Source organism: Pseudopodoces humilis, chromosome 11 (assembly GCF_049639895.1).
Source record: "Pseudopodoces humilis isolate 2021_Gansu_Grassland_sample_001 chromosome 11, ASM4963989v1, whole genome shotgun sequence".
NCBI classification, from domain to species: Eukaryota; Metazoa; Chordata; class Aves; order Passeriformes; family Paridae; genus Pseudopodoces; species Pseudopodoces humilis.
Window position 1 is genome coordinate 21,636,926 of NC_142210.1, and position 26,982 is coordinate 21,663,907.

At 47.2% G+C, this 26,982-nt stretch overlaps 1 protein-coding gene across 7 annotated transcripts in view; it reads left to right on the forward strand.

Moving 5' to 3' along the window:
* MECOM (MDS1 and EVI1 complex locus) overlaps positions 1-26,982 on the forward strand; it is a 329,866-nt gene that overhangs the window by 265,307 nt on the left and 37,577 nt on the right. For 5 of the 7 annotated variants that reach the window (XM_088061011.1, XM_014254464.2, XM_088061013.1 and 2 more), the window contains one exon: positions 16,963-17,097. In XM_088061011.1, the coding sequence (XP_087917137.1) occupies positions 16,963-17,097 (135 nt within the window). Of the gene's footprint in view, positions 1-15,211; positions 15,325-15,974; positions 15,996-16,962; positions 17,098-26,982 lie in introns of those variants that run through there. The other 2 variants (XM_088061015.1, XM_088061016.1) reach the window with 2 other exon arrangements.

Consider the following 26,982-nt stretch of genomic DNA (forward strand, 5'->3'; position numbering starts at 1 on the left):
ATTAATTATTAATTTTTACCAAACACATGTGACAGGGATATGGCTGGCACCAGTACAGAGGCACCATTAAAAAGGAAGAGCATCATTTTAGGGTTCAACTAAGTCATTTATTTTGGGGGAAGCCTTAAGGAGAATCTACCCATTTGTGGGGTTTAAAGACTTTGGTTCACTTATTTACTTTGGATTTTCATGTTCACTTTCATCCCCTTTTGTACTTCCTTGGACAAAATCCAAACAGGCAGAGTAACTACAGAAAAACTGTTCTCACCATAGGGAAATAATGTATTATGCTAATTCCAATTAAGGGAAATATCTTAAACTGCAAATATAGCCTTCAAGAGAAAAATGAAAAGTGAGGAAATTAACATTCTTGCCAGATTTTCAGCTCAGTTCTGCATACTCAGGGGGTTTGGGTCAGGCTCAGATAAGCATCCAAAATTTGGGGATGTTTATCCAAACGTTATTTCTGAACCTTCTAAGTTCATTCCTGACTAATCGTAATGGAGTTAGTGGTAGCAGGATATGAATGTACAACATTTAGCTTAGAAATTGGCAGCTCCTCATCGTTTCACAGCTAGGAGCCTTTGACCAAATATCAACTCTGCTAACCAAAACAAAATAAAATAATGCCTTGACTTGGTCCCCAGCCATACCACCTTTGCTACAGCCCTGGAAGACCTTCCAAGCAGGGCTGGGACAAGGCAGGCTTGGCTGGGGTACCTCCATGGAAAATATTGATGTTACTGGAAGCATCCCCTGTGATTCAGGAGGTGACACTTTCCCCAGGTCGGGGTTGAACCCACGTAATGGTTAGATGTACGGACTTGTCCTTTTGGATTTGGGGAGTTTCAGACAGCTGGTGGGTCATTAAAGACCTTTCCTTAAAGGCTCATACATTAACTCCATGTTCACCTGAAATGCCAAGGCAATCACCAACCTCATCCCACCGTCAGTGAGGTCCTGGTGGGATGTGGTTCTCCCACTTCACTGGTTCCTGCTCCATCCCCAGGCTGTTCACTTGTTCAGTCATGAATGACACAAGCTCCCTGTAGTTTACCATCAGAAGTGTTTGAAATATTTTTTTCCAGTGAAATGAGAGGAAGATGGCTGAGGATCATGAATTATCTCCTGAAGAAGCAAGTCTTTTTCTCTGTTTTTGCCATCACACTCTTGGTCTTAAACACAGGGGAGCGGAGCAGCATCCTGCTGCTCTGCCATAGGCACCTTCCAACTTATTGTACCCTTTACCATAATCAGAAAGACACAAAAGCAGCTAAGGAGGTGCTGTAGATCTATCCTGCATGGATATCATCCTTCAAAACACCATCAGGCTGCTCCCAAGTCACTCAGCCATCTTTTTTCCCCACACATTTGATTTTAGTCAAAGGGTGTCACCCTGAGCAGTTGTATTTGAACAATGAAATTCATTCCAGGAATAAATCCATCCAAGTGCAAATTGTCCCCTAGTAAAAAAGCACCAAAATGCTCAGTGAAGTTATACCAGGAATGAATTTGACCACATGAACTTGGATTGCAGGTACATAGTCTAGCCCTTAAAATCCCTTCTGATTTGCTTAGACTTGCCTCTGAATCACAGGTAGTAAATCTGCAAAGTTGTAATAGAAGACAGCCCATTGAAAGTTCTAGTTTAAAGAAAGAAAAGTCTGTCATTGAGAGAAAAAACAGACGTCATAAAAACATGTTAAGAAATGTTCAAAATATATTTGAATATAGTCTTTAAGCTCAAGGATTTTTTAATAGAATTCAAGATACCATTCTAGATTTGTTGTGAAATACATTTTATAAAACTTTGCTGGTATTCTTGCTATTTCCCTTGCATCTTCCTCCTGAAACCAGCAGAAATAGTCCCTCACTTTCTACCAGACAAGTTACCTCTATTAACAAGTAGCATAGATGTTCTACTGCGAAAGATTTTGACAGTTTAAACTAAGCACCTGTTTCCATCTAATGTAGGTTTGGCAGGATGCAGTGTTTGGTGTAGCTCATGCCACTCAAATGTCAATTTTTCCTTCATTAAGCCAATAAATTAGTGAACTACACCATGCTCTAAAACTCGCATCAATCTCCCATCACATTCACTCCTTTTTCTTTTTTTTTTGTTTGTTTGTGGTTGCCTTCTGCTTCCAAGGGAAATGAGCAACTTGAATTTGAAGTGGGTGCTTGGGTTAGGAAGTGAATTTTGTGTGTGCTATAACATCAATGATCACAGCAGCTGCATCAGGAGCATTTTAGCATCCAGCAGGATGAAAGTTTGTGAGGGGGTCACTGCCCAATAAATTCAGTACTTATCACTATCGATGTCATCAAGATGTAACCAAGGATATTTAGAAGGAACAGAGAAAATGTCAATAATCTGAATTGCCTGGTGCTTGTGGAAATAGTTCTTGCGAGTCACCATTGTAGCTGGTTTTGGTTTTAGAAAAAAGCAGAAACGGCAGAAAAACTGTTCCAAATGCTCGTGAAGACGTGATGGGCTTCTGTAATTTCAGGGAGAAAAATCGGAAAATCATGTAACGTATGACTGTTGATAGCTGCAAGAGGAACAAATGCTTTCCATCCCGAAACACTTCGTACCATCAGCGTTTCAACAGCTCCTATTTAGACATTAAAAAGAAGACATTTTTTATTATGATTTCTGCCTTGGGCTCTGATCAGCAATGTAGAAAAAAGCAAGCAGGAGCGTATGGTTGCTTATCCTTCCTTCTTGTTTCCTTTTACTCTTAAGTTCTTGAAAGGTCGTAAAATAGAGAAATAAAAAAGCCACTGAAGTGTAGTTTTGTTAACTTTATCTTCTGAACATTAAACATTGTTTCAAATTTCTTACGGTACATAAAATGTTTTGCCTTGCTGTATCATGTGCACAGAACTTCAAAAAGTAACTGCGACAGCTCAGAAAACATAATGGATGTGTAATAACAGCTCTTTAGATCTCCTGGTTTTAGCATAGCATCTTTTTGTTCCCAAAGGTGCTTTTAACATGATATCTAAAGCTATTTCTGAAGTCATTTATTTTTGCATGGTGATAGGTCTTATTTTGTAATTAGCCCATGCTTCTATCTTGCTGGAGTGTGTGAGCCCCCCTGAAATGTTTAGTCCTCATCAGTCCTTTTTATTTCCCTTCCAAAGGCATCCACCCTAATAACTCCCATTTCATGGACACAGTACATCCCAACTGCCTTCAGCACCTTCCACAAAAACATTTGGAAATCGTTGCATTGGAACACAGCTCAGTTCTTTCTGTTGAGCATTTTCAACATAAAGAAGTTTCTCCTGTTTGCCTTAAATTCATTCACCACATGAATTTCAGCGGATGGTTTTTAACCACATTTTCCTCACATCCTGTCACCGCCGGCCGCCGCGATGCTGCGAAAGGGCTGCCAGCAGCAGACACACCACTGGAGACCTGGGTTGCCCCACTGGGCTGGAGTTTGGGCAGACATGAGTTGCTAAATCATGATTTAGTCTATTTGGGGCATCTCTTGCGTGTCCAGACATAATTTGTTGTGATGCGGGCTGGTGTGAGAGGAACGGCGGCGTCGCTGACGCTGGTTAATCTGCTGGCATTTGCATGCATGCAATGCAGTGAGGTTAACAGGATTTCCCTGATGCCCTGTCAGTGGCAGCAATGGGGTTGGTTTCCTCCAATGTGTCGAGCAGGTCGCTGTTAATCAGTCACCACCGGGCTTTTCGTGCCAGCTCCTCTGCTCAGTCTGTTGCTGTGTCCACAGGAACAGCTGCAGCAGGGATGGGCTTCAGGTGCCAGCACGGGTCCAAAAGAGCTCCAGGGGTAAAAAGAACAAATTTTAATATTCAGTGCAAACTTTTGTCCCCCTCATGTCTTCATAAGCCAGCACAAAGGGAAGTCTGAAGGCATGGCCACTGGGTAAGAAACACAAGGCTATACTCGGTCCTTTGGGGTGGGAAAGCCTCCAGGGAAAGTTGTGGAGCAGCTCCAGCGGGGGAAGTGGGGCTATGACATTAGCAAAGGAGGTTTGTGAACTTTATCTTCATGCATTAACAGCCCTGGGTACCCTGTGTCAGCTCTTTGCACACAAAATTCCTTGGAATGCAACCAGGTGCATGCCCACTGACACTGGGTGCAGGGGCAAAAGAGGTGGCTGTGGTGGGATCCTCCTCGAGTGGCCTGGAAGTGTCAGGAAGCTTGGAAGCAAAAGCATGGAGAAAAGCTTGATAAATAAGATGATGTGAAACTGAATCACTGCATAGAGATGAATCAAAATTATAAAATCAATAGGTATCGATCTGTATATATCACACAAATAACTGTGCCTGAAGAGGTGCCCAGACTTAACATGCTGATTATACGGCAGTCAGTGGAAATAACTTGAGATCTGAAGAGCTATTATGTTTTAGTTGGTCAGTGCTGCAGCTGAAGCTGACAATATCTTAGCTGAAGTCTCTTTTAAATTTTTTCCTGCTTGAAGTTCTTGGTAACAAGTATATTTAATCAACAAACCAGAAGCAAAGAACAGATTTTTGGCTTACAAAATACTCATGAGCCATCTAAAGCTGGAGTCCAAACACTACAAATTCTTCTAAAAATATACATCTTTCATTTTAACTTCTATTTGCTTTTACTACTGGCCTTGCTCACACAAGCCAAGGTCACTGCACTTCAGATGTGTCTGCTGGACAGTTGGCTACTGAATGGAGTTGCAATGAATCACCTGGAACAACATCATCCGTGGTAGCCACACTCTTCGTGTGGCTGATTGGAAATCAGGTCAACAGGGTCTTTGTTGTATCCTGTTCATATAAACCCCATTTATATATTATGCTTTTTGTACCCCTTAAACTGGTGGAGGTGCACTCTATCAAAAGCAAAAGGATTTATTGGAGTTTTGGGGGTTTTGGTCAGTCTTTGCCTCTGGCATTGACCTTCCTCCTTCTTTCCCATCAGTGGAAGGAAGGTTGTGCTTAACTCAGTGTGGGGAGTCGCTGTCATTATTATTGCTTTCTTCAAGGTTATTGTCATGTTCTTTGTCCCCACATTTTGTCTCCTAAATTCAGGGTAAATACAAACCTAACAGATGTGTAAGAGGGCTTCAGATCAGTTACTTGTCATACATGGGCAGGCACAGGCTGAATCTGCTGCAGAATTACTTCCCATCTTTATTCATGGATTGAAAATGTTCATTTTCCTTTGCTGGATTAGATTTGCTGCGTAGATTTCTGGGCATATAAATGATATTTTGGAATGAAACCCTCACATTTTATAAATCATTCAAACCAATTCAGTTTCTTCTTTCCATAGAAGTATTTCCCAGTCCACAGCAACCTCGATCTAAACCTACTGTTTTCCATTTGAGACATAATCCATGGGTTAATTTAGAGAATTAAACAATTAAGTAATTCTGAAGTGCTAGTGAGCACTCATAACTCCCACTTGCATTTTTTATAGCACTGTTAAATACACCACAAGCTCTAGGGAAAATTGTGGTCATTCATATCATGACAGATATTCTTTATCACCCAAGCTGACAGACGTCCTTTGTGCAACACAGAACTGGCTTGAGCTTCTGCTCACAGTGTCTGGCAGGACAGCTTCTAGCTCACACTTATTTCTGGAGGGTTCACAAATATAGCACTAAAATACTGTGCTCCAGCCTTCTGGAGCTGAAGGCAGTGGGAGAATCCAGGACTGACTTTTGTTTGGAGCTGGAGCAGCTCCTCCATCTACAGCCCTGAGATAGCTCAGGTCTGGTCTGAATGTCCTGTCTGACCCCAGGAGTGACAGGAATCTTGTGTGGAAATAGAATTCTGCCTGGGGCAGATCAACACTTGTGGCCACCAGTTCAGCCCCAAGGTAACCAATGCTCTCATGTCAGTGCTGTGCTCAGGACTTGGAGCTGCTGGTGTTTCCCTGGGGAATATGTGACAGCCCTGATCTCACTCTGACTCCTTGAGAAGCCCACAAAGATGACCACCTTCCTCAGCCAAAATGTCCTGCAACAGCTCCTTAACCCAGTGGACCTCCTGCTTTGAGCAATGTGAGGATTCTAGCACAGGGCAGCGTAAGGAAAGAAATGATCTTTAGTGCTGTATTTACTATACTGGATTCTCAGCAAGACAGATCATACTGCCTCTGAAATCCTTCCTGGTGGAAAGACATCTGTTCTTAACACATTGCCTCATTTTGCCTCTATGGACCCAAAAAATTGCAAGAGAGCACATGGCCATTCCCTGCTGCTTTTTGCAGCCACTTAGTGAGGTTTAGGAGCACACAGTGGAGTCATTGGGGCACTTTCTCCCCCTCTGCCTGGTGGGGATCATGATCCATCTTATGCTCAGCACTTGCATGATTGCTGGGGGACTCCTAGCAACAAGACTTGACATCATGAACTCCATTTCACATTTCTGCCACAAAAGTCAAAGGCAGAGTTTGACGTATCCTCCCCAAAACTGCTTCTATAGGAGGAGCTTTCATTTATGGCACCAATCAGCACAATGTGCTTATGTTTAAAGATCTGTTCCAATGCATCAACTGCTCATTTCCAAGGCTAAAATATTTTCCTAGCTAATAAAGGGTAGATAAAGTAGAATTTCTGCTACAGATGAGCCATATTAAAGCATGCAGACCTGTTTTAACTGGCAGTGACCAAGCAGACTCCCACTATTTAACCATGAGAAGCTGCAAGCACCAGCAGGCAGAAAGGAGTTTCTGTTCATTGCAGTCAAAGAAAAAGAATAAAAAATAACTTCTCAATGAATGAAAATTATGTGAAAATATTGCATGAGAATCTGCCACTGATTTTCTCCATGAGCAGAACTCCGTATTCCATCTGTAAAAATAAAATGGTAATCTTCCCATCTGGCACACTTTTTATCCCATCCATGCCAACTGTAAGATTTCAGGACAGAGTCTCATGTTTATTATTTTTCTACCCACAAAGGGTCCCAGTTTCCACTGGGGCCTCTAGGTGCTGCTGTAATGCTAATAATACTAATACTCATAATTCTGCTAGTGGCAAATTTAGCCCAACATTTTAGGCTTAAATAAATTATATGGAAAAAAATGGTTATGAAACAGCCTCCAATCTCCTTCAAATTCTGCAGGTCATTTTGCATCTGCAAAACTCAGCTTGTGGATTGATATGCATCTTATATGTTGTATCTTGGGAATGTTTTCTCTATGAATATCACAAAAAATCTGCAGTATGACTTGTGGATAAAAAAACCCCAAAAAACAGAAAAAAAAAATACTTGAAGCTGTACCACTCACCTCTCTCCTCTTTCACATGCATGCCCAACTGCTGGATTTTTGGTTTTTTTCCCCTTTGTTTTATCAGTATGGTGCTAAATTACCAGGTTTGAAATTTCTTCAGCAAATAAGGGATGCATGCCAGAACACAAGTGCCCCGAGGGATCTGAGTCTTAGGGGAAAAAGCCCTTAATCTCCAAGTTTATAGGTAGCAGCACTTTCCTGAAATTGGAAAATGTTCAACTCATTTATGAAAGAAATCTGCCACAAGGATACGCCGATGTTCACAGCTATTTCATTAATAACCCATTGTGATCCATGGGTTACAGGACAGGTTTATTTGGACACCTGCATCAAATATATTCTCCTCCTTCCCTGCCTTGAATTTTCCCAATGAGCAAAACCTTTTAGAGCAAACCAGGTAGCTCTCAGGGTAAGATTTTTCCAAATGGATCAGGCATCTTTGCCCATGTGTGACTAATTTATGTGGAGCAGCACTTCTCGTGCACGCCCAGGTGGGCTGCAGTGCACGCACGGGGCCAGTTAAGCATTTACTGCTCAGGACCCGGAGCACAGCCAAGGTAGGGGACACCAAGAGGGGACACCAAGGGCTCTGCCCGCCCTTGTTGGGGAGCCTGAGCCACTCACAGGGCACTGCTGCCTGGGCACTTCACAGCTTAATCCCAGGGAGATTGCCCGAATGTGGGATAAGGATCAACTTTGTATGTTCCTCCACCAGCTGAATAAATTAACATTCCTGAATTTCAGTGCCTGGATTTATCTACCAAGCATGACTTGAACTGTTGATGGGGATTATAGTGTATTTATAGTTTCATTACAAGCCCATAAGAAAAAATTCTCCCTCTCCTACCCACATGTAAATAACGTTTAACACTACTGTCAGGGTTTGGCAAGGAAGATGTTTTGGAGGCACTGTGGATCTTCAGCCTTCCTTTAGTAGGGCATCTCTCTACTTGCAGGCAAGTGCCTTGCAAGAGGAGGAGGATTAATCATTGCTATCAGAGCCCTCGCTTTCCTCCACAGCCTTCTCTTCCCGGGGATGATGAGTTAATTCAGCTGGAACGATGTTAGTTCATCAAGTTTTGTGGTTTATCTGAAAATCGAATGGCAATAATTTCGTATGGCAACTGACTTAATGCCCATTTAGTTTAGGTTTTAGACAACTCTGGTCAATGATCACAGTGGATTTAATACAAAACATAGGAGGGATGAAACTGTAGCATTGGTGCTTTCAGGCAGGTTTTCTTCCCTGCTGTAGAGCTGGTTGTGTTGGTTGTGTGCACGTGTGTTTCTGTGTGTAGGATGTATATCCACTTCTCCTGAGCCCCCCCTAGAACCATCCACACATGTGACACTTAAAAAACCAAATGCAAACCTGAAAATTTTAACATGAGTGTTTGACTTTTTATTGGGTGATAAATTGCTTCTTACTCTTATAAAGTCCACAGGTGTTTATGCCCACTCTCGCACGCCTAGTTAAAACTTTGGCTACAACAGGAATGCTTTGAAAATAGCCAGTCACTCCTAAAATTGATTATTAAAATAGAATTACCTGTTATGCATCACATTAATTCTTGTTGTGTAAAGTTCTGATGTTTAACCCCTTCAGTCTCCTTTGGCCTGGCATTTTCCCTGCTTCTGTATTTTCTTCTTCATCCTTTTGGCTTGCAAATTCCGCTTTCAGATCATGAATAGTGCTTTAACCCAAACGGTTCCCCAGGACTTGCTCCCACACAACCTCCTTGCGTGACTCTTCACATCCCATGAGGGCTCTGGGACTGGAATGAGTCTTCCAAAGGAGGTCCTTCAAATTATTTGTCAAATGAGAAGGCTTGAAAATTAAAAAAAAATTGAAGAAATGGAAGGTTAATTGAACCTTGTTGAATTCTTATGCACATACGAAAGAAGCCTGCAAAATCCTTATAGTGCGCTTCCTGTGTCCTGAATACGATGCCTTCTCAGGGAGTATTTCTAAGGGATCTTCCATTTTTAGGGCAGTTTCTGCTTAAAGTTGTGTTTTCAGGCAGAGAAGCAGCAGCTACATTGGGTGGGAGCTCTGGCCACCCCACATGGACCCTCTGTTGGCTTCATGGGTCCCGCTGCTCCGTCTCCAGATGAGCGTATCATGGGAAGCAGGAGTGGGTACAAACCTGAGGGATTTATTCAGTTTTATTTCAATAAGGATGAATGAGAGAGTGATAAAAAATCACCCCAAATGGGTGCTTTTTTTGTAAGATTTGGAGGGCTGTGTTCAAAGTCTTTTACTTTCTGGGTGGTTAAGAAAGAAAAGAGCCCTCCAAGCTGCTCAGCACATGGGGAAATGCAGAACAAGGGCATTGCCAATGGAATTTCCCAGATTCTCCAGGATTTTGGCTTCTGTTCAAAACATGAGAAAGGTAAAGCACAGGAAAACACAGCCTCTGAGTGGACAGGAGGCAAACTCCCACATCAGCCAGCCTTGCCTTGCCTTGCCCTGGCTCTCTCATAGGTGCTAAGACGAGCTGGCTAATGTTCATTTCTCCCCAGACTTTCACTGTAGCCAAACTCGTGCCAGACTCACGCAGCAGGGGCTGTCTCACCCTGTGGGTACAGTAACCTCGAGTGTGAAAATGGCCCTGGCTGGATTTGAGGGCTTCCAGACTCCTCTGTAATGGAAGTAATGAACACTCCAAAGGAAAACAAGCGACAGTCCTCAGCATCCAGAGCCACAGCACATGCCTTGGCAGGGAGAGCTAGGGAAAGGTTTGGAGAAGGAAAGCATTGCAAGGAGTGTGCTCACAGCAGGGGTGTGAACCAGCAGCACTGCATCCCTCAGCATCAAATTTGGGGTGTGCTGTGAGCAACGTGGTTTGTTTGCAGTAAGGCAAACATCTTATCCTGCCACAAGGAAGGGTGTCTGCAGGATTTCCTCCCCAAGACCGGAGTAAAATCACCCAGGCAGACAGATACCGGCCACTGATACATTTTTACATCTTCCTGATTGATCAAGTAGGTAAATCTGCTGCAATTTCCCTTCTCCTGGTTTGCAGTCACACCAAATATCCAAAAAGTTTCAGGCTCAAAACCCAGTGGCATGGCTCGGTGTCTGCCAGAAAACTCCTTCCCACCAGGCAGCCCCTGCTTGAGGACTGTGGGTACCACCAGCTGTGATGGCACCAGCACGACCCTCACCCTTGGAATGTGATGGAGATGCTGGCACTCATGGGTACAGGACATGGGGGCACTGGTTTGGTGGGCTCACTCACACCAGGATGAGAATACAGGGCTGGGCTGTCAAGCTCAGATCGGGATATGAAGGAACACGCTATTTTAGAGCCCACATTTTAACGGGAGATAAAAAGTAGAGCCTTTCTGCTCGGTATTTGGGTAGCTGGCTCCTGCCAGTAGCAGCTGTGTTGTTACGGACTGTAAGAGGGGGCGCAGCAGCGCTTGTGGCAGCACGGGGATGGCTTCACCCGCACCCGGACCCCACCACAGCCAGGGACACTCCCGTATCCCTTCTATTCCCGATGGGCTGTGCTGTGGCTGCTCGGCAATCGGGGAGAGCACAGCACACGCTCTGCCGTGTGCGCGGCTGGGGCTGCGTGTGCTCCGCAGCTCCCCGAGCACAGCTCCGGCCCCGCAGGCATCGCAGAAGGTCCTTCAGCGTTTTTATTGCCTGCACATGCACCACTGTAACTTTTTTTGCAAGGATACGGGGTCTTTTATTTTTCCCCCGAAGGCAGTAGGTACTTTCGAGGGAGGGCGGGGATGTGTGTTTTTCTGCACACCCCTCTTTTCACTCTGGTAAATGTCTCGCTCTGCCTGGCTGTGCTGGGGGTGGAGGGCGGCTGTGGGGGTCCCTGACTCAGCTGGAGGCTCCAGGTTTCGCCGCCGAAAGGGGACCCCCTCCACTGGCAGGGTGAGCCCCAGGGGTCCCTGGAGCCCTGCACTGCCCTGGGGAAGGGGGTGCAGGACACAGCACTGCTCCCCCTGCATCCCACAGCCGGGCTGGGGGGAGGAAACCCACCCTCCAGCAGTGCCGGCAAAGCCAGTCTGACCCGAGCAAATGAAAATAATCAAAAGTAATTAGAAGCGTGCTGGACTGCTCCTCAGAGATCTGTGCGAGAGAATAAACATGCCGGAGCCCTCCGAGCCACTGCAAAGGCCCATGTCTGAGCTGTTAGGTGCCCTGACCTTGTCCACATAAAGACGTGATTTATGAAGTGCAGGGCACAGCAGCAGGGCTTCTGTCTTCTCCAGGAGAACCAAATTACTGAGGTGGAGATTAACATGCTTTCAGTTGGGCCCATTTCCAGACCAAGGGAAATTTCTTATTTACATTTTTTACCTTTAATTTTCTCCCTTCTCCCTCACTTGAAAACCGCCTTTTGGCTGGGAGGGATGAGGCAGGCAGCGTGTGAGGGCAGGAGGGACAGCAGGGACAGGGCACCGATGTGGGGGGCACTGCGATGCGCTCCCCACTCCTTCCTCAAGGGCTGGAAATTATCGGGCTCTTCCCCCTGAAATCGGCAGCAACACTTGTGTTTTCACCTGTTTTTATTTATTTTATTTTTTTTTTCAAGTTGATATCCACAACACGGGGTGGGAGGAATTGACATGCAGAAACTGTGTTGCCTTTCGTTGTTGTTGTTTCCCAGGTCTGTCCTGGAGCATTTGGATATGTCAGAAAGCTGTTGTTTTCTGCGTTTGTTTCCCTTTGCTTTTCCTTTTCCTTTCTCTCTCCACGTTAATGCACTCACCCAGTGCTTCAAACACTCATCACAGTGTTAGCCAGGATGCTCAGCGCTGTGTTTAGTCACCTTGAGATACAAAACATTAAACCCCTCTCAAAAAGGTGGTTGTGAAGTGGCTTGTCTAGAAACGAAAGGATAGTATTAAGCCTAATATGAACATTTACGGTATTTAAAAAATCACCAGTGACTTGTCTGATTTTCCCCCATTGTCCTCAGCAGTGTTTGGCCCCAGGAAGCCCATTAAACGTGGACAGTGCTGCTATTTCATCTGGCTGTGGCCGAGCTGCTTTGCTTTGCTTTAATGATGTGCTGGAATGCACGATGCCCATAGGGTCTCCATTAGAAGAACTTTTACTTCTGGGACGACCATGAAGTTAAAGGCTTAAAAGAGGCATCAGTTTACAGCCTGGTGGGAATTACTAGCAGACTGGAGTACTAACTCCTGACTGCTCCACTAATAGAGCGACTTGTTTTAAATAAACAATCGCCAACGGGACCCTGTGGAAATATTTGGGCCTCTTGAAGCACTCACCGAACCGTCCGAGGGAAGACGGGAGAAGTGGCAAGAGATGTTTAAAAGATTTTCGCTTTAAAGAAGAAATACGCGTGTGGATGTGTGTATCCACATCCCCGGATCGGGATGTTGGCCAGGCTTGACCCCCTACCCGCGAACCCCTCCGGCAGGGGGTCATGAGCCTTCCTCCCCCTCTTCTTCCTCCCTCTCCTCTGGCCGCGCTGGGTTACAGCCGAACCGCTGGGAGCGCTGCATGAAGGGGAACTGTTAAAAAAAGGGGGTTTTTCCCCCCAGAAAAGGGGAGCGGCGGCCGCGCTGGCGCTGAGGGCGCGGCCCGCGGTGTCCCGGCGGAGAGCGCCACCCAGCGGCGGCGGGCGGGCCCCGGTGCGGGCCGGGCCCGGCCCCGCTCCGCCGGTACCGGGAGCCGCTTTTGTTTATCCAGCGGCGTTTCCTCCCTTTGTGGCACGGCCGAGGGGGAGCGAAGGGGGGCTCCGGCTCCCGATCGGGGGCTCTGATCAGGCCGATGGGCTCGAGCAATCAGTTTCCCAGATTACTTGTATTTAATACACAATGCATCATAAAGCAAATCCCTCATCCTGACAGGGAGAAAATAGAACAGCTCATAGCGCGAGCCGGGCCAATTTATGGCTAAATTAAAAAAAAAAAAAAAAAAAAAAGCAGGAAAAAAAAAAAAAAAGAGAGAGAGAGAAGAGAGAGAGAGAGAAAAAAATAAGAAGGAAAAAAAAATCGCCAACAATGGGGAGTGGAGGGAGGGCAGGAACCCACGGCCTCGCACACCGGGCGGGCGCCGGTTCCCAGGCCCGGGCGCTCTGGGAATCTCCCACCGCGTTTTTTGAGGTTATTGACAAAGGTTTGGTTTTTTTTTTTTTTCTGTTTTCTTTTTCTGTTTGTTTTTGTTTTTGTTTTTTTTTGTTTTTTTCCTGTCCTACCTACCACCATTGCTTGCGGTTTTTTTTTCCCCCGTCTCTCTCCCCTCGGACAATAGCCATTATCTGAGCTAACAGGTCAATGTCACAGATAACGGGCCGCTGAGACGAATCCATCAGCATCTCCTGTCACTCGGCTTCTCGCCCTCCCCTCCGCTCTCCTTCTCCGGCCCCTCTTGGCCCCCCAGGGAAGAAAAAAATCACTTCTAGTCTGAAAAATGTATCTGCACTTAGAAAAAAAAAAAAAAAAAAAAGTGGGTGGCACTTCTGGATGGTGCAATAAAACATACAGCTCAGCCCTCTTATTTTTTCTTTTTCCCCTGCTCTCTTCCCAAAGCACATATAGGAGGATCTCGCCGTAGGGAGCCCGGGCTGTTCCAAACTTTGCGGACATTTGCGGCTTTGCGGCGCGGTTGGATTTCGGGTCCGTTTGCGGCGCCGGGAGAGCCCCGAGCCGGGGGGGCTGCGCTGCCCCTGGGAGGGAGCGGGCAGGTAGAGCCCGGCCTCCCGCCGCTCCATTCATGGGATTCGTTACCAAAGAAATAAAGGGGGGGTGGGGGAAAAATCGTTCAGGAAGCGGCGGCAAGCGGGGAGGTGATCCCGCCGCACCAAACGGGATCTTCGCGAAATTGGCCGGGGAGAAAAAAAAAAAAAAATAAAAAAAGAAGTTGCATTTCATTAAAAATCGTTATTAATAACCAGAGTGACGCGATGACGGGAACAATTCGGGTAACGCGCCGGCTCTCGGAGCGCCGGGAGCAGCCGAGCAGCCGTCGGGGCGAGCGCGGCGCGGCTCCCGCTCGCCGCAGCCCCCGCTGCGGGGCGGCCGCGACGGCGCTGCGGGCTCCGGGCACCGGGGCGAGCGGCGGCGGGCAATAAATAGAGGCGAGCGGCGAGGGCCCGAGGCACAGCGCACCGCCGGCCCCGGGCGGGGGATGCGTCCGGGGGGGGTTGGCGGGGGCTGCCCCCGCGGGCTGCCGGTGAGCCCCCGCGGCGGGGCCGCTCCTCCGCGACCTGGCGGTGACCCCCGGCCGCGGGGCCGCTGTCGCTTTAAGCGCGCCGGGAGCGCCGCCGCCCCGGACGGGGGGGCCGGGGAGGAGGGGGGGAAAGGCGGCCGGAGCGGCCGGGGCTGCCCCGCTTTAAAGAGACAGTGCCCGAAAGGGGAGCGGCGGGAGGGCACGGCCCGACGGGGTGGGCGGGGAGGGGGGGCGGAGAGGGCCGCGCCGGGCCGGGCCGGGCCGGGCGCTGCCCGGGGGTGCGGCGGGGAAGCAGCGCCGCGGGCAGGCTGCGGGCGTGGGGAGGGGGAGAGCCGCCCGCCCGTCCGCCCTCCCACGCGCACTCACTTTTCTCCCATCCCCGGCGGAGAAGTGAAAGAAGTTTGTTTTGTTGAGCGGTGCGCGGTGGGGTTTGTTGTTGTTTTTCTTTTTCCTTTTTTTTTTTTTTTTTTTGTATTTTTTATTTCTCCCCCCTTCATTTCCCTGAAGAAGCTTGTGTGGGTTTTGGGTGTTTAGGTTGTTGGGTTTTTTTTTCCCCTTCCTCCCCCTTCCCCGGTAACTTTTTTCGCACACACCGCCCCAAAGCCAGCCGATAAGACCAGGAGGGGCCGAAAGGGGACGGTGATGGCGAGCCGGCAGGAACCCGCCGAGCCCCGCCGCCGCTGAGCCCTCCGGGGCCGGCAGCCGCCGCCCGGGCCCCGCCGCCCCCCGCACATGGTGGAGCGCCCCGCGCCGCGCCCGCCGCTCCCCGGACCCCGACGGCCGCGGCCTCCGCCCGCGTTTAACGCCGAGATGTTGCTTCCAGCCGCCTGAAGGATATTTGTCCCTCTCCCCTCTCCCTGTCCCCGCGGGCTCCCGGCGACACAAGGTAAGAGCGGCGAGCGCGGCGGCGGCGCTGCCACGGCCCCGCGGGACGGGGCCGCTTTGCCCCGTCGGTGCCGCCGCGCCGCCGGCCCCGGGGCAGACCCCAGACTCCGGGGAGTGTAGGGTGAGCCCCCTTTCCCTCCTCGGGGGTTTCTCTGAAAGGGAAAATTAAAGGTCCCCTTGCCAAGAGCAGCCGGAGGTGCGGACGGCGGGGCAGCGTGCGCGCCCGCGGGGACCGAGCTCGCCCGGCGCGGCCGCGGGGCTCGGGGGTCTGCGGGGCTCGGGGGTCTGCGGGGCTCGGGGATCTGCGGGGCTCGGGGGGGCTCGGGGGCCTGCGGGGCTCGAGGGTCTGCGGGGTTCGGGGGCCTCCGGGCTGGCTCTGAGGTTTTCCACCTTCTCTTTGGGAGGTGGGGGCAGAGCCGGGCGCGGCGGGGCGATGCTCGGCAGCCCCCGCGGGCTGCGCGCACCCTCCGCACGCCCAGCCCAGCCCAGCCCGGCCCCGGGGGTGACCGGGGCAGCTCCCGCGGGGACAGCTCGTCCCGTGCAGGGTCCGCCGAGGCTCCGGGCACGGACTTCCGTGGGCTCCCGGGGAGCGCCGGCTCCGGCCGCGGCTCCACGCGCTCCCCGGCGGGCACAGCCTCCCTCGCCCTTCGCTTTTCGTTTGGGGCGTTTCAGGTTGTTTCCTTTATTTTGCTGTTAAAATGGGGTGGCTGCGGCCGGTGCCAAGGCGAAGAAGTTACAATTTAGCAGTCAGCTAAATTCCCTGTGAGGCTGTGGGGAGTTTGGGATAGGCCGATGGTGGAGCTTGGAAATAATGATATTCAGTCCGCTGTAATGATTAGTAATTTGTCATAATATTAGAATAGAACATCGTCTTTAGCTTGTCCACGAGCGGTCTCATTATATTTGTTTATTGTCTGCGTAATTGGAACCATTTATTGGTGTGTATTGAATACTGCCATGGTTTGCATAAGTGTTTACATTGTTTTTCATTTATTCTCTTTATTTTGACATAAGGAGTTCTGTTATTTGCTTCGATTAAGGGGAGGGATTTAAGTGTTGCACAGGACTGTTTGGGAAGTGTAATATTAAAACAAGATAAATAACTCTGCCTACCAGATAAATTTTTGTTCAGAGCAACAAATATGAAAATTCTAAATGAGTGCTGCAATCAACGTAAATCCTGAAACAAAACAGAAACCTCAAATGAAGGCAACACCATCTATTTTAATAATTTTTGTTATATTCCTGTCATAGAATCCTATTTAGTTAAAATAATAATTTCACACATAGGCATTGATGAATGCATAGAAAATCAGGTGCCTCTTAAATTAACATAGTGTTTCATTGCAATAATTAGACAACATTTCGATTTCATGTAAATATTTGTCAAGACATTTTTCAGAACATTTATTGTCTTTTTATTATTATGTGTGTATTCTGACAGTTCCTAAAAAAAAAACAACCTTCAGCAGGGAAACATATTTATGAATAAACATATTATTACTATTATTATTATTATTATTATTATTATTATTATTATTATCATCCACTTGTTTATCTGGAAACCTGTGATTTATCTTTTGGTTAGAATACTCAGCCAGCCACATAAAGATTTACTCTTTCATATTCTTCTTTTTAGATCTTGGATGAGTTTTGCAATGTGAAGTTCTGCATAGATGCGAGTCAACCAGATGTAGGAAACTGGCTAAAATATATCAAGTTTGCTGGATGCTACAATCAGCACAACCTTGTTGCATGTCAAATAAGTGATCAGGTACGTGGTGTTCACTTTCTGGACTTACTTTTTTAAGGAACTTTCAGGTGTCAATGGAGAAAAAAAATAACAGCAATTTACAACAGCTTTTGGCCTGTTTGCTGTTATGGCAGAAGATAAGGTACAGATGGAAATGCAGAATGGAATAATTTTGATTTTGGGTGGTAGAAAATATGAATTTTCTGTTTTCCATATTGTTGTTCAGTTCATATATGATTTTTTTTGGTCGAATATCTGATAAAATTCAGGACTGTTTTCTAAGGGGTACAAAACCATTATGTTCTGATTTTGAATTAGGAGCATTTTCTGGCTCCTGTTGCAGTCCACTTGGGTTGCTATGTTAAATCGTGGAGTTGGTCAGAAGCTGTAAGATGAATTTAATGGGAAGAGGGGAGGACACCAAAGTGACAATGTTACCAGTGTACTTGCATGTGTGGGGCTCTGGATTTGAATGCACACGTGCATGGATATTATTGTGCCTTCCCATACACTTTGCTGGAACTCGTAGTACTTATGTGCTGAATCAGGGTCTTTGGTGGTTTTCTTTTTCTTTTCATTTATTGCACTTAAATCCACTCTTTGTTGGGCTGAAACATTATTTATCCTTGTGTGTTGGAGAAAAGGCTGGGATAGGCAGAGGAAGAACGCAGTAAAGCAGTAAAGCATTTTGTTTTCAATTATGCTGATGAGTTATTAGGTGTTTCCTAAATCAGGGTTTGCTTTTGTCTGTGGATAACAGAGGCCATTATGAAATATTTTAATGGGCGAAGTTAGGCTGAGGAAGCTTTGCTTCTTTAGAGTAAAATGTCTAAAACAGCAAAGCAACAACTGATTGTGGATTCTTGTTTCAAATTTAAACTTCGCTACCTGCAACATAGGATTTGACTCATTTAATCTGTGTTTCATTTTTCACCACTTAATTAACTGCATCAGGTGAATGTTAAAGATTATCTTTGGCTGATTTAATTGCCTTGACAGTATTGAAAGAAGAATCACAACCAGACACAAAGCTTCAATTAGAAATCATTCTTTCTTATCAAATTCCTTACATATAGGAAATGAATGTGAGGGAGCCTGCTATTTCCAGCCCAGTGCTACGTATTTCACTCATGCGAGATAGCTGATTAAAACTGGGTTAAATAACTTTCTCAGAAACTATGAGAAAAGATCTTTTTCATTTCCAACTTTTGCACTTCAGCCCTGAGCACATGTAGCCTAGAACGAACCAGCGGACCAAGAGATAATTTCTTTTTTTATACAGCAGCTGGTTTAACTAAAGTAACCATAAAGGTTATTAGTAAAAGCAAGTTACATTTTCCAAGCTGAAATACGCTTTGTGCTGAAAAACGACAATTTCTCTCCATGCAGAGCATTTATGGAACAGTGATAGGAAAAGGAAACTATGTAGATTGATTGAAACAGCAGATTCAGGTATTTTACATTGAGCAGGAGCTGGTGTAGGTAGGACAGATCAGAAGTGAGATCACATGCATGGGTCAAAGCCACTCTCAGTCTATGGGTCGGTGTTGGGGATCTGCAGCTGAAAGTGCAGGCGAGGCTGAGCCATCAGCATCTCCCCCTGAACGCACACACGCTTTGACGTTTTTGGAAGGAAAGTTATGGCACTTTTAACTTTCTCTTTCTTTAGTGTTTACATTTCTGACATTTGGTAATGGTGGCTGTACTGCTGCCAATAATTCCCTTCATTCACTGGAGACCTGTTATTTATTTTGCACAGTATCGTGCTGTTCATAATTCCATATTTTTATAGCGTTTTGTTGCTGAGATTTGCAAATTAAGATTTGGTTGTCTTTCAAGTAGCATGTTGTGATCTGGGTGCTGTCAGCAAGAGATTGTTGTTCATTTGGCCCTCTGGAAACACTGCACATTTACCCACAAAATCATCCGCGTACTCCCAACGTTTTATGACCAGAGCCTAAAAAGTTAATGCTAAAAATGTGCTCTCGAATCTTAAAGCAAGAAAGTCTTTCTAACAGCTCCTCCTTCTGCTTTCTTCTGGCACAAGCTCACCAGAGGTAATATAAAATATAATGGGAAGGCAAACTGGGAAATGGACGTTACATGGCCAAACGTGTGCGTGTACGAGGAGTGACAAATTCAAGTCAGGGCTGAGTGTGCACATACAGACTGTGTGGGGCTACCTGGGGTCACTCAGCCTTGGTAGCTCCTGGAAAAAAAAAGGGGGAAAAAAAAAGGAAAAGGAGGGAATGAAAAGGGAAAATGAAAATAAAAATAAGATGAGGATGTGTGTCAGTGGTTGGAGCTGGAGCTGGAGGGCAGAGATGATGCAGCCCAGCTGGTACAGGAGACCCCAGCTCAGCTGGAGCCACAGTCAGTGCTGGCTGCAGGCATGGGGGGACACCCCAGTTCCTCCTGCCTCCCCCAGGGACACAAAGCACCTCAGCAGCCCTGGTTGCACGGGGAGCATCCCCAGTGCGGGGACACCGCTCGCTCCTGAGCCACAGACACTCGATCAGCAGTAATTGTTCACCTCTAATTGCTTCAACTCGTCTGTAAAATTCACAAGCAAACATTGGGCTCTACCTGAGATGGTAAAAGATCCTGCCAGCGCTCCCAGCCTCATGCTGCCCCCAAGTTTATACTACTAAATTCAAGCTTGACTGACAGACAGGTATGGTTCCCAGACTGCTCGAGGCAGGATTGAGATGAACTCAGGGCAGTGTGTAATCTGGTCTCTCTGCCATGTTCTACCTGTTGTATTTAACAAAAAGAGGGAAAGAAAAACATTTTTTTGTCATTTTCTCTCTTAGGGTTTTTTCAGAGACATACCACCCCACCCCCTGACTCACAGCTGAGGTTAGGTTTCATCACTTAGGATCAACTTTACAAAAGGCCTGGGCTCTTTCTTATGACTGTATAAATGAGCTTTGCTGAGATGAACAGCTCGATAATGGTGGGATGCAGTCAAAACATGCACGCTGGATGCAACTCATGTTTCATTTGATTGCAGCTGGAGTAGGGCTTAAAAGCTGCATTTTTTTACTTATTTTTTTTTTTAAATTTCAAATGAAGTCGCTCTAGGATTTCTTTTTGCTGTCTTACTATTATCTCCTGTCATACCCAATCTAACCTGAACATAGGTAATTTTAGGTGTTTATCAATAATGAAATTCCACAAACAGGGCACTCAGTTTTCTTCTTTTCCCCAAAGAGGCTACAGTATGTGCAGAGCTGCAGAGTCTTGTCACTGTTCTTGCCCTGGAATGTGTTTTTTCAGCTCAGAGTCAGTTTAGGATTCTAGTGTAGTTTCTGCTAACTTGGATGACTTCTCTCTGTTATAGTTAAATATCTATTAGTTCAACTTTTTAATGGCTTCAGAATGATTGGCTCTATTAGGCTTTCTGGCAGTGCTGTAAGCCCAGCAAAAGTGTTATTTTTAAAGATGTATGTTAATGAAAGTGCAGTTGCAAATTAAGCAGTGGCATGACAGGGGCTGTCACACACCCCAGGCTGAGATCACGCTCACCTTCAAACTACAAATTCATTTTTTGTAAACTTTTTTATTTTTAGCAAGGTTATCGGTAGCTGTTGAAGTTAAAACCCCTGAATATTGTTTTTATCTTGCTTATTGCTTGCAGAGTTCTGACAGTGATACAGACACGTAGGGCTCTGAAACTGCCCTGGGCTTCCAGATCTCTTTCCTCCCAGCAAAGCAGCTCCTGAAGAGTCCCCTTGGTTTATCCATGGAAAACTTAGAGTGACTCAAGATTGCCTTACTGAGGTTTTAGATTGCTGTGCGTGCTGAAATAGGTTTTTGGTGGGTTTTTGTGAGTGTGTTTTGTTTCCTTGCCTTCTACTCAAGTACGTGCCGCTGCAAAGGGAGCAAAACCAGTAGTATCACACTCTTAACAACGTGCCCGATGTCAGTGATATAAACTTACAGGAGTGAACCTACTGCTGTAGGTTCCACCAGATCTGATCCCACCTTACACGTTTTACAAACTTTTTTAATCTGCAGGCACAGCTTCATGTTTCAGGTTTTACGGCCGCGGCCCCCCGTCCGTGGCGGGCAGGGGCTCCTTGCACAGCCACCTGCAAAAGTTGTGTATTTAAGGAATAGTTTTGAGGCTTTGTTGTCAGAGAGTGAAATTAAGGTTTTGGCTGTTGTGGGTCAGGAGGGCATGCACACGCTGAGCTCATACGGGGCCCTATTCTGCCATGAATCTTCCTATGAGTTGTTGGTTATTAAGCAAATAAAGCTTGATCCAGCTCCCACTGAAAATATGTCTCCAGTGGAGCAACGATGTTTTATCTTGGGGCTGGTGGAACGAAGAGCTGCTCAGTGGTGATTTTCCACTTGCTGCAGTTAGAGCTGAGGCTGTGGGTGAAATTCCTGCCTGGGCTTTATGACTGCCTGTGTTATCTGGAATTTGATGCACTGGTGGTGTTACTGCTCTCAGCATTGGACTGTCCTGATGTCACCTCAAATAAACTGTTTGGAACCAAACCTAGCAACTTCTTGTTGCCATTTCTGCAAAGTTGTTGATGATTCATGTTTCATAAAAGGGATAAGGGATTTTTTGTGTTGAAGGCTGTCAAATTTTACTCATCTGCTCATTAAAGCATAGAGAATTACGAGCAACCACAGAGCCAGGACAAGACTGCACCTTGCTTGATATTGGTGTGTTTCATTAATGGAGTTTCATGGGTGTTAGAGGACAACTGACTGGTTGGATCAGCTCAGGAGAAGAGGTGGATGACAGAAGTTGGGGTCTGCTGTCAGTGGTGACTCCCAAGGAGGAGATTCTGCAGGACCAGAGCAGCTTGGATGAACCAAGGCTTTCACAGAAGCTAAAACTCACTGATAGTGGAAGAACACCTGAGTAGTGCTGGGGAGGGAGGTGTCCTGCAGCCCCCCAAGATGCCAAAAAGGGTGCTCTGCAGAGAGGTATCCTGCAGTTCCCTTCTTGTTTTGGGGAGCAGGAGGCACCTTTTCCCTCACAAGGTGGAAAAATGGGGATTCCTGGAGCATCCTTCATTCAGTCCTTCCTGCACAGAGATTTTGGGGCATTTTGGAAATGAAGAAGGAAAGAATTCACAGCCCTGGTGCTGAGGCACCGTGGTGCTCCCCTGCCCTCTCTGCAGTGGGGAGGGTCCTTTTTCCTCACTGGGTTCCCTCTTGTGCCCCCACAGCCCCTTGCATGCAGAGACTTGCTGAGTTTTGCCTCTGGATTTTTGCTGAAGTTTTCTTTGGGCCCAGTACAGCTCTCAGGCAGGACTCCTCTACCTTGGCCCTTGAAAAAACTCCAGTTTGTTTCAATTTATCATTTGCCTGAGTATAGCAAAGAGAGCCTGGCTCAGGTTTCATCACACAGCCCTCCAGCTGCACAAGTAGTTCATCACGGGAGCTAAAATTGAAGCTCTACTATTTGGACCTTTTTCTTTCTTGTTTGTTCCCTTCAAACTCTTAATTATGCCTTGTTGTGAAGCTGTCTGTTCATCCTTCTCATTTGTACGGTGGGCATAATTCCTGATTTTGATGGAGCTCCTTGGCCATAGCACTCATTAGTGATTTTGGACATTTAATTTGTTTTACTTTTCAAGCAAGTTCCACTCTTGCTCTGAAGCAGTGTGGAGGTGGATGCCAGTTGGCAGCATGCACGCTGCCTCTTGGGACACATTCCCCAAAGGAGCTGGGAGATGAGGCTGCCTTGCTTGGGGTGGGTTCCCCCATGGAATGCGGTCCAGTGAGTGCTGGATGTGGCTGCTGGTGGGGCTCACCGGGGAGCAATCCACTTTTGGGGTCTTCTGTTCCTTCCCACCATCCCAAGCAGGGTGTGCCCTCCTGTTTGCACCATGTGGGGCAGGACAGGATCCCTGGGTGCCTCCCCTGTGGTGGGGGCTGTGAGGTCAGCACCTGGCCTGGGGGTTAAAGGACAAACTGCACCGACTTGGCGTGGCATCCAAGAAACCTGAATTTTCCAGGCAGCTCTGGGGCACGTGCAGTGTTTTCCAAAGCTGGAGGCAGGAGTAAAGGGTTTATTTGGATGCCCCGGAACACAGCTCCTCTTTGGGGCACGACAGATGCGTGCGTGGCAGTTCCTGCCTTCGCTCGCACTCGGTGACTGAGTTGTTGCTTTTCCCCCCCAAAACCTTAACTTCAATTAACCCCTCCTGGTTCTGGGGGATGCTGATGGGAGCAGAGGGGGGTCCAGGCAGGGCGGTGTGGGGCTGGCAGGGGCAGGGGGATGGCTGGGGTGCTTCAAAGCACACGGGCTCAGCGGCCGAGCGTGGCCCCAGCCGAGCTCGCGGGGAGCGCGTTTCGCTATTATTCCAATTATTACAACTTCCTGAATAGGTCGAAGGTCGTTCATAATTCACGCTTCTGTCATCTTTACACATGCCAAATGCAGTCTATTAAGCATAAATAAAATTTCAAGTGCCTGACCAGGAAAAGTAAACTGGGATTCATAACAATGAGGCTTTATTCATCCATTTAAAAGCGAATTGTGTGTGTTCCTTTTTTTTTTTCCCCCCTGCCCTCCCCTTTCCCTTTATGGCTTTGCAGTTTGGGAGCTTTTATTTCTGCTCAGTAGCACAGATCTCTGACCTGCCATGTGGGCAGGCACAGAGCACTGATGAGCCAGGCCTCCCCCAGCTTCTCCCCACCTCGGACCCCCTGAACTTAGAAAGTGTTTCCAGACCTGAATCCCATTTTGCCCTTCCTACATAAACTGTAGTCACACACCGTTGATCCCAGGGCATGTGAAATGAGCATCTGGACTTTGCTTTTATTTTTTTTCCCCCCCTCCTCTGATTGTTCCTCTCCTGTGCAGAAGCTCTTCCTATACTTGTTCTCAAAGCAGACCAGTGCAGGTTAACCCAAAAAAAGTTGGTTAATGGAGCAGGCTCAGTCAGCTGGAGGAATGATAGCCAGAAAATTGAAATCTTTCATTAATTACAGTAGAGTCAGGACTGTGTGCCAGAAATCTTCAAGCTTTGCAATTGAGAAATCCACTTATTTTATGATAGCATTTCCTAATACAAAAAGTACTGCCCGTGGTGGAGATGCTGTTCTTGCAAAACACAGGCAGCCCAAGGGGCACGGAATTTGTGAGGTTCCCCATCTGGGGGTTGCAGGACTCCCCCACTGCCTGCCCTCAGTCAGCTTCTGCTGCCTCAAAATTCAGGTAGTGTGGTTTATTTCAGCAGTTGGCTTCTCACTTTTTCCCAGACAGGGTAATTCCAGGAGGTTTTAGGTGAGAAGCATGAGGAAAGAAAATGTATTCATGTGAAGTAATAAGGACAGCTCTTAGAATAAATTTACCTGCACAATCTTTTTTGGTTTAAATTTGAATATGTTTTATTTTAGATTCTCACTGCAATGCAAATTGGTGTATAAATGGTTAGTGCAGGTGAATTTTTTCTGTGCATACAGAAATTCTAAAAGTTATTTTTAATAATGATTAAGGTTAGTACTCTAATGACGTGAAAACTCCAGAGCTGGAAATCTGTCACTCAGCCTTTGTTTTGGAGAATGTTAGGTCTGAGATGCAAAATAAAGAAACATCACTCAGCTTAAAAACGGAGATTTTTGAAACCTTTGAATCTTGTTTCCCTGCTGAGGGACAGAGAGGCTGGCCAGGCTGTTTCTGACAGGTACTGGGATCATCTCTGGATTTTTAAATACCAGTGCAGACAAGACAACTGGCTGCAGTCTGCTCCCTGCTCAGGGATGTGTCCCACAGCTGCAGGAAAGCTGCTGCATCATCCTGGGCTTCCCCAGGAGAAGTGATGCTCCCAGCACAGCCCTTGTGAACAAGACCCTCTTTATGCCCCAGTCCATGTGTCCTCACTCTGTGATGAGAGGTGAAAAGGTCTGTCCAAACCTTTGATGGGAAAATAACAGAGAAGGCTCCACTGTGGTTTTTGTTCACTCCTTGGTGTGGGTGCAACACCAAGCCAGGAAGAACAGCAGCGTTTACCTGACTGGGAAATAAAACCTGGGAGCAGAAGCAAGTCCTGGGCAAAGCAGAAGCTTTGGCACAGTCCCTCTGGGATGGCAGAAGTCCTTCCTGATGTGTGGTGGTCCTGCTCCTGCTTCCACCCCAAGACGGAGGTCTCCAGAAGTCTCTTCAATCAGTGTGTACATGTCATTATTTCACACGTTATTTTCACCCCAAACCAGCGAGCCACTGAGCCTGTCTAACACAGATCCAGCTGCAGCTTCCCTCTCAGATATGCAGAGGCTGTTCCACTTCTGGAATTAAAAATCCACTTTTCAATCCATTCATCGTAACAAATGGAAAACCAAGCATTGCTTGCAGCAAAGACCCACTGGATGTGGCACTGTCATCAGGTTTATTTGCAGGAGGTGAAAGCTAGCTTCATTTAAATGTGGTTTGGCCTTTGATGGGATGAGCTGTGTTGCCTCAGTGCAGCCCCAGCATGATGGAGCCCAGCAGGAAGCCCTGCATCCTTTGGCGCTGGCAGCAGCATTCATCCATGGGATTTTGGTACCCCTGTGGGTATTCCCTGGGGCTGTTTGGTACCAGATACTTACCTGGCTGCATGAAGAGATATACACAGGACACTGCCAGGCTCTTTTGACCTCCAAAACACTCAATGGAGTTTGAAATCTCCTCAACAAGAGATACAAATGGGAAGCTCAAGCAGCCCAGGCTGGTGTTTTGATGAGAGTGGTGTGGATGAGGAGGGAGGGTGGATCACACTGCCCAGAAATTCCTTCTCCTGGTTTTTATGGGGAAATTTGGCCAAAAGCAGGGGGTTGTGGCACTGGTACCTTGTGCCTGATGTGTTTTGCCAGCATGTCTGTCACCAGGTGAGGGATGAGCACCGGGGTGTGGGATGAGCTGCCCCAGCAGCCTCCACCGCCACTCCCTGCACTGCTGTCTGGAGCAGCTTTTGGGACAAACTGAAGGCAAAAAAACAACCTCCAGACCTGAGGAAATGCATCCAAATTCGCTATTTGTGGGTGTTTAGCCCATATCCGTGGGCACAGCTTGTGCAGGCAGGAAGGATGAGGCTGTACGGCCACCTCCTGGAGGACACCGGTATGTGCTGGCTGCACGCTCTGCGTGTGCCTGGGCCAGGAAAGCCCCCACCGTGGCTACCAGCGGGCAGGGAAGGTAGCCACGGACCTCCAGACACCTGTCCCTACCTGTGACACACCCATCTGTGTGACTTCCAACACTGGAGGCGATTTGCTGCCTCCCTGCCCGTGCTTTGCTGTGAGTGTTGAGAGTTTGGGAGCGAACCCTTTAAAAGTACATTAGTCTGAGAAAAAAGCAAAGGCATCATTTTTTAGCGTAGGAAACATAGCTGTCATGTGGTTTTGTTTAACAAGGCCCGAGGAAGTTACTAATATTTATTTGAGCTGCTTCATGGAGCTTTTTAGTGCTCTTCACATTTCCTGCTGAGACAGAAAGCAGCCAGATGGATTTTGGGAATTTCCTTTCGGCAGAGACTTGTGATGCTGGCATGGCACATGGACCCAAGGGAGGGTGTCCCCTTTGCCCTCCCCCACAGCCTCCTGCCTCCCCAGTGGGCTCCTTCCCACAGCCCAGCATCACCTGTATGAGGGCACAAGGTGTCACAGGCCAGCAGCTCTGGCTGCTCACGGTGTTTCTCCATCCAGGACTGATTTTTCCCTTGGTTTCCATTTGAAGTGAAGGAATAACCAGGTGCAGTGGTTCTTACAAGCTTCTCCCCTCCCAGCTTTTTGGACTCTGTAGATGGTTGGAATGGGGGGCTGGATGCCTATGGCTTAACCAGCAGCATCTCCTCATGTCTGCTTTAGAATTATAGAAACATTTAGGTTGGAAAAGACGTCTAAGATAATTGAGTCCAAGCATTAAAGTTACTTTAGTACCTTTTCCCAGTG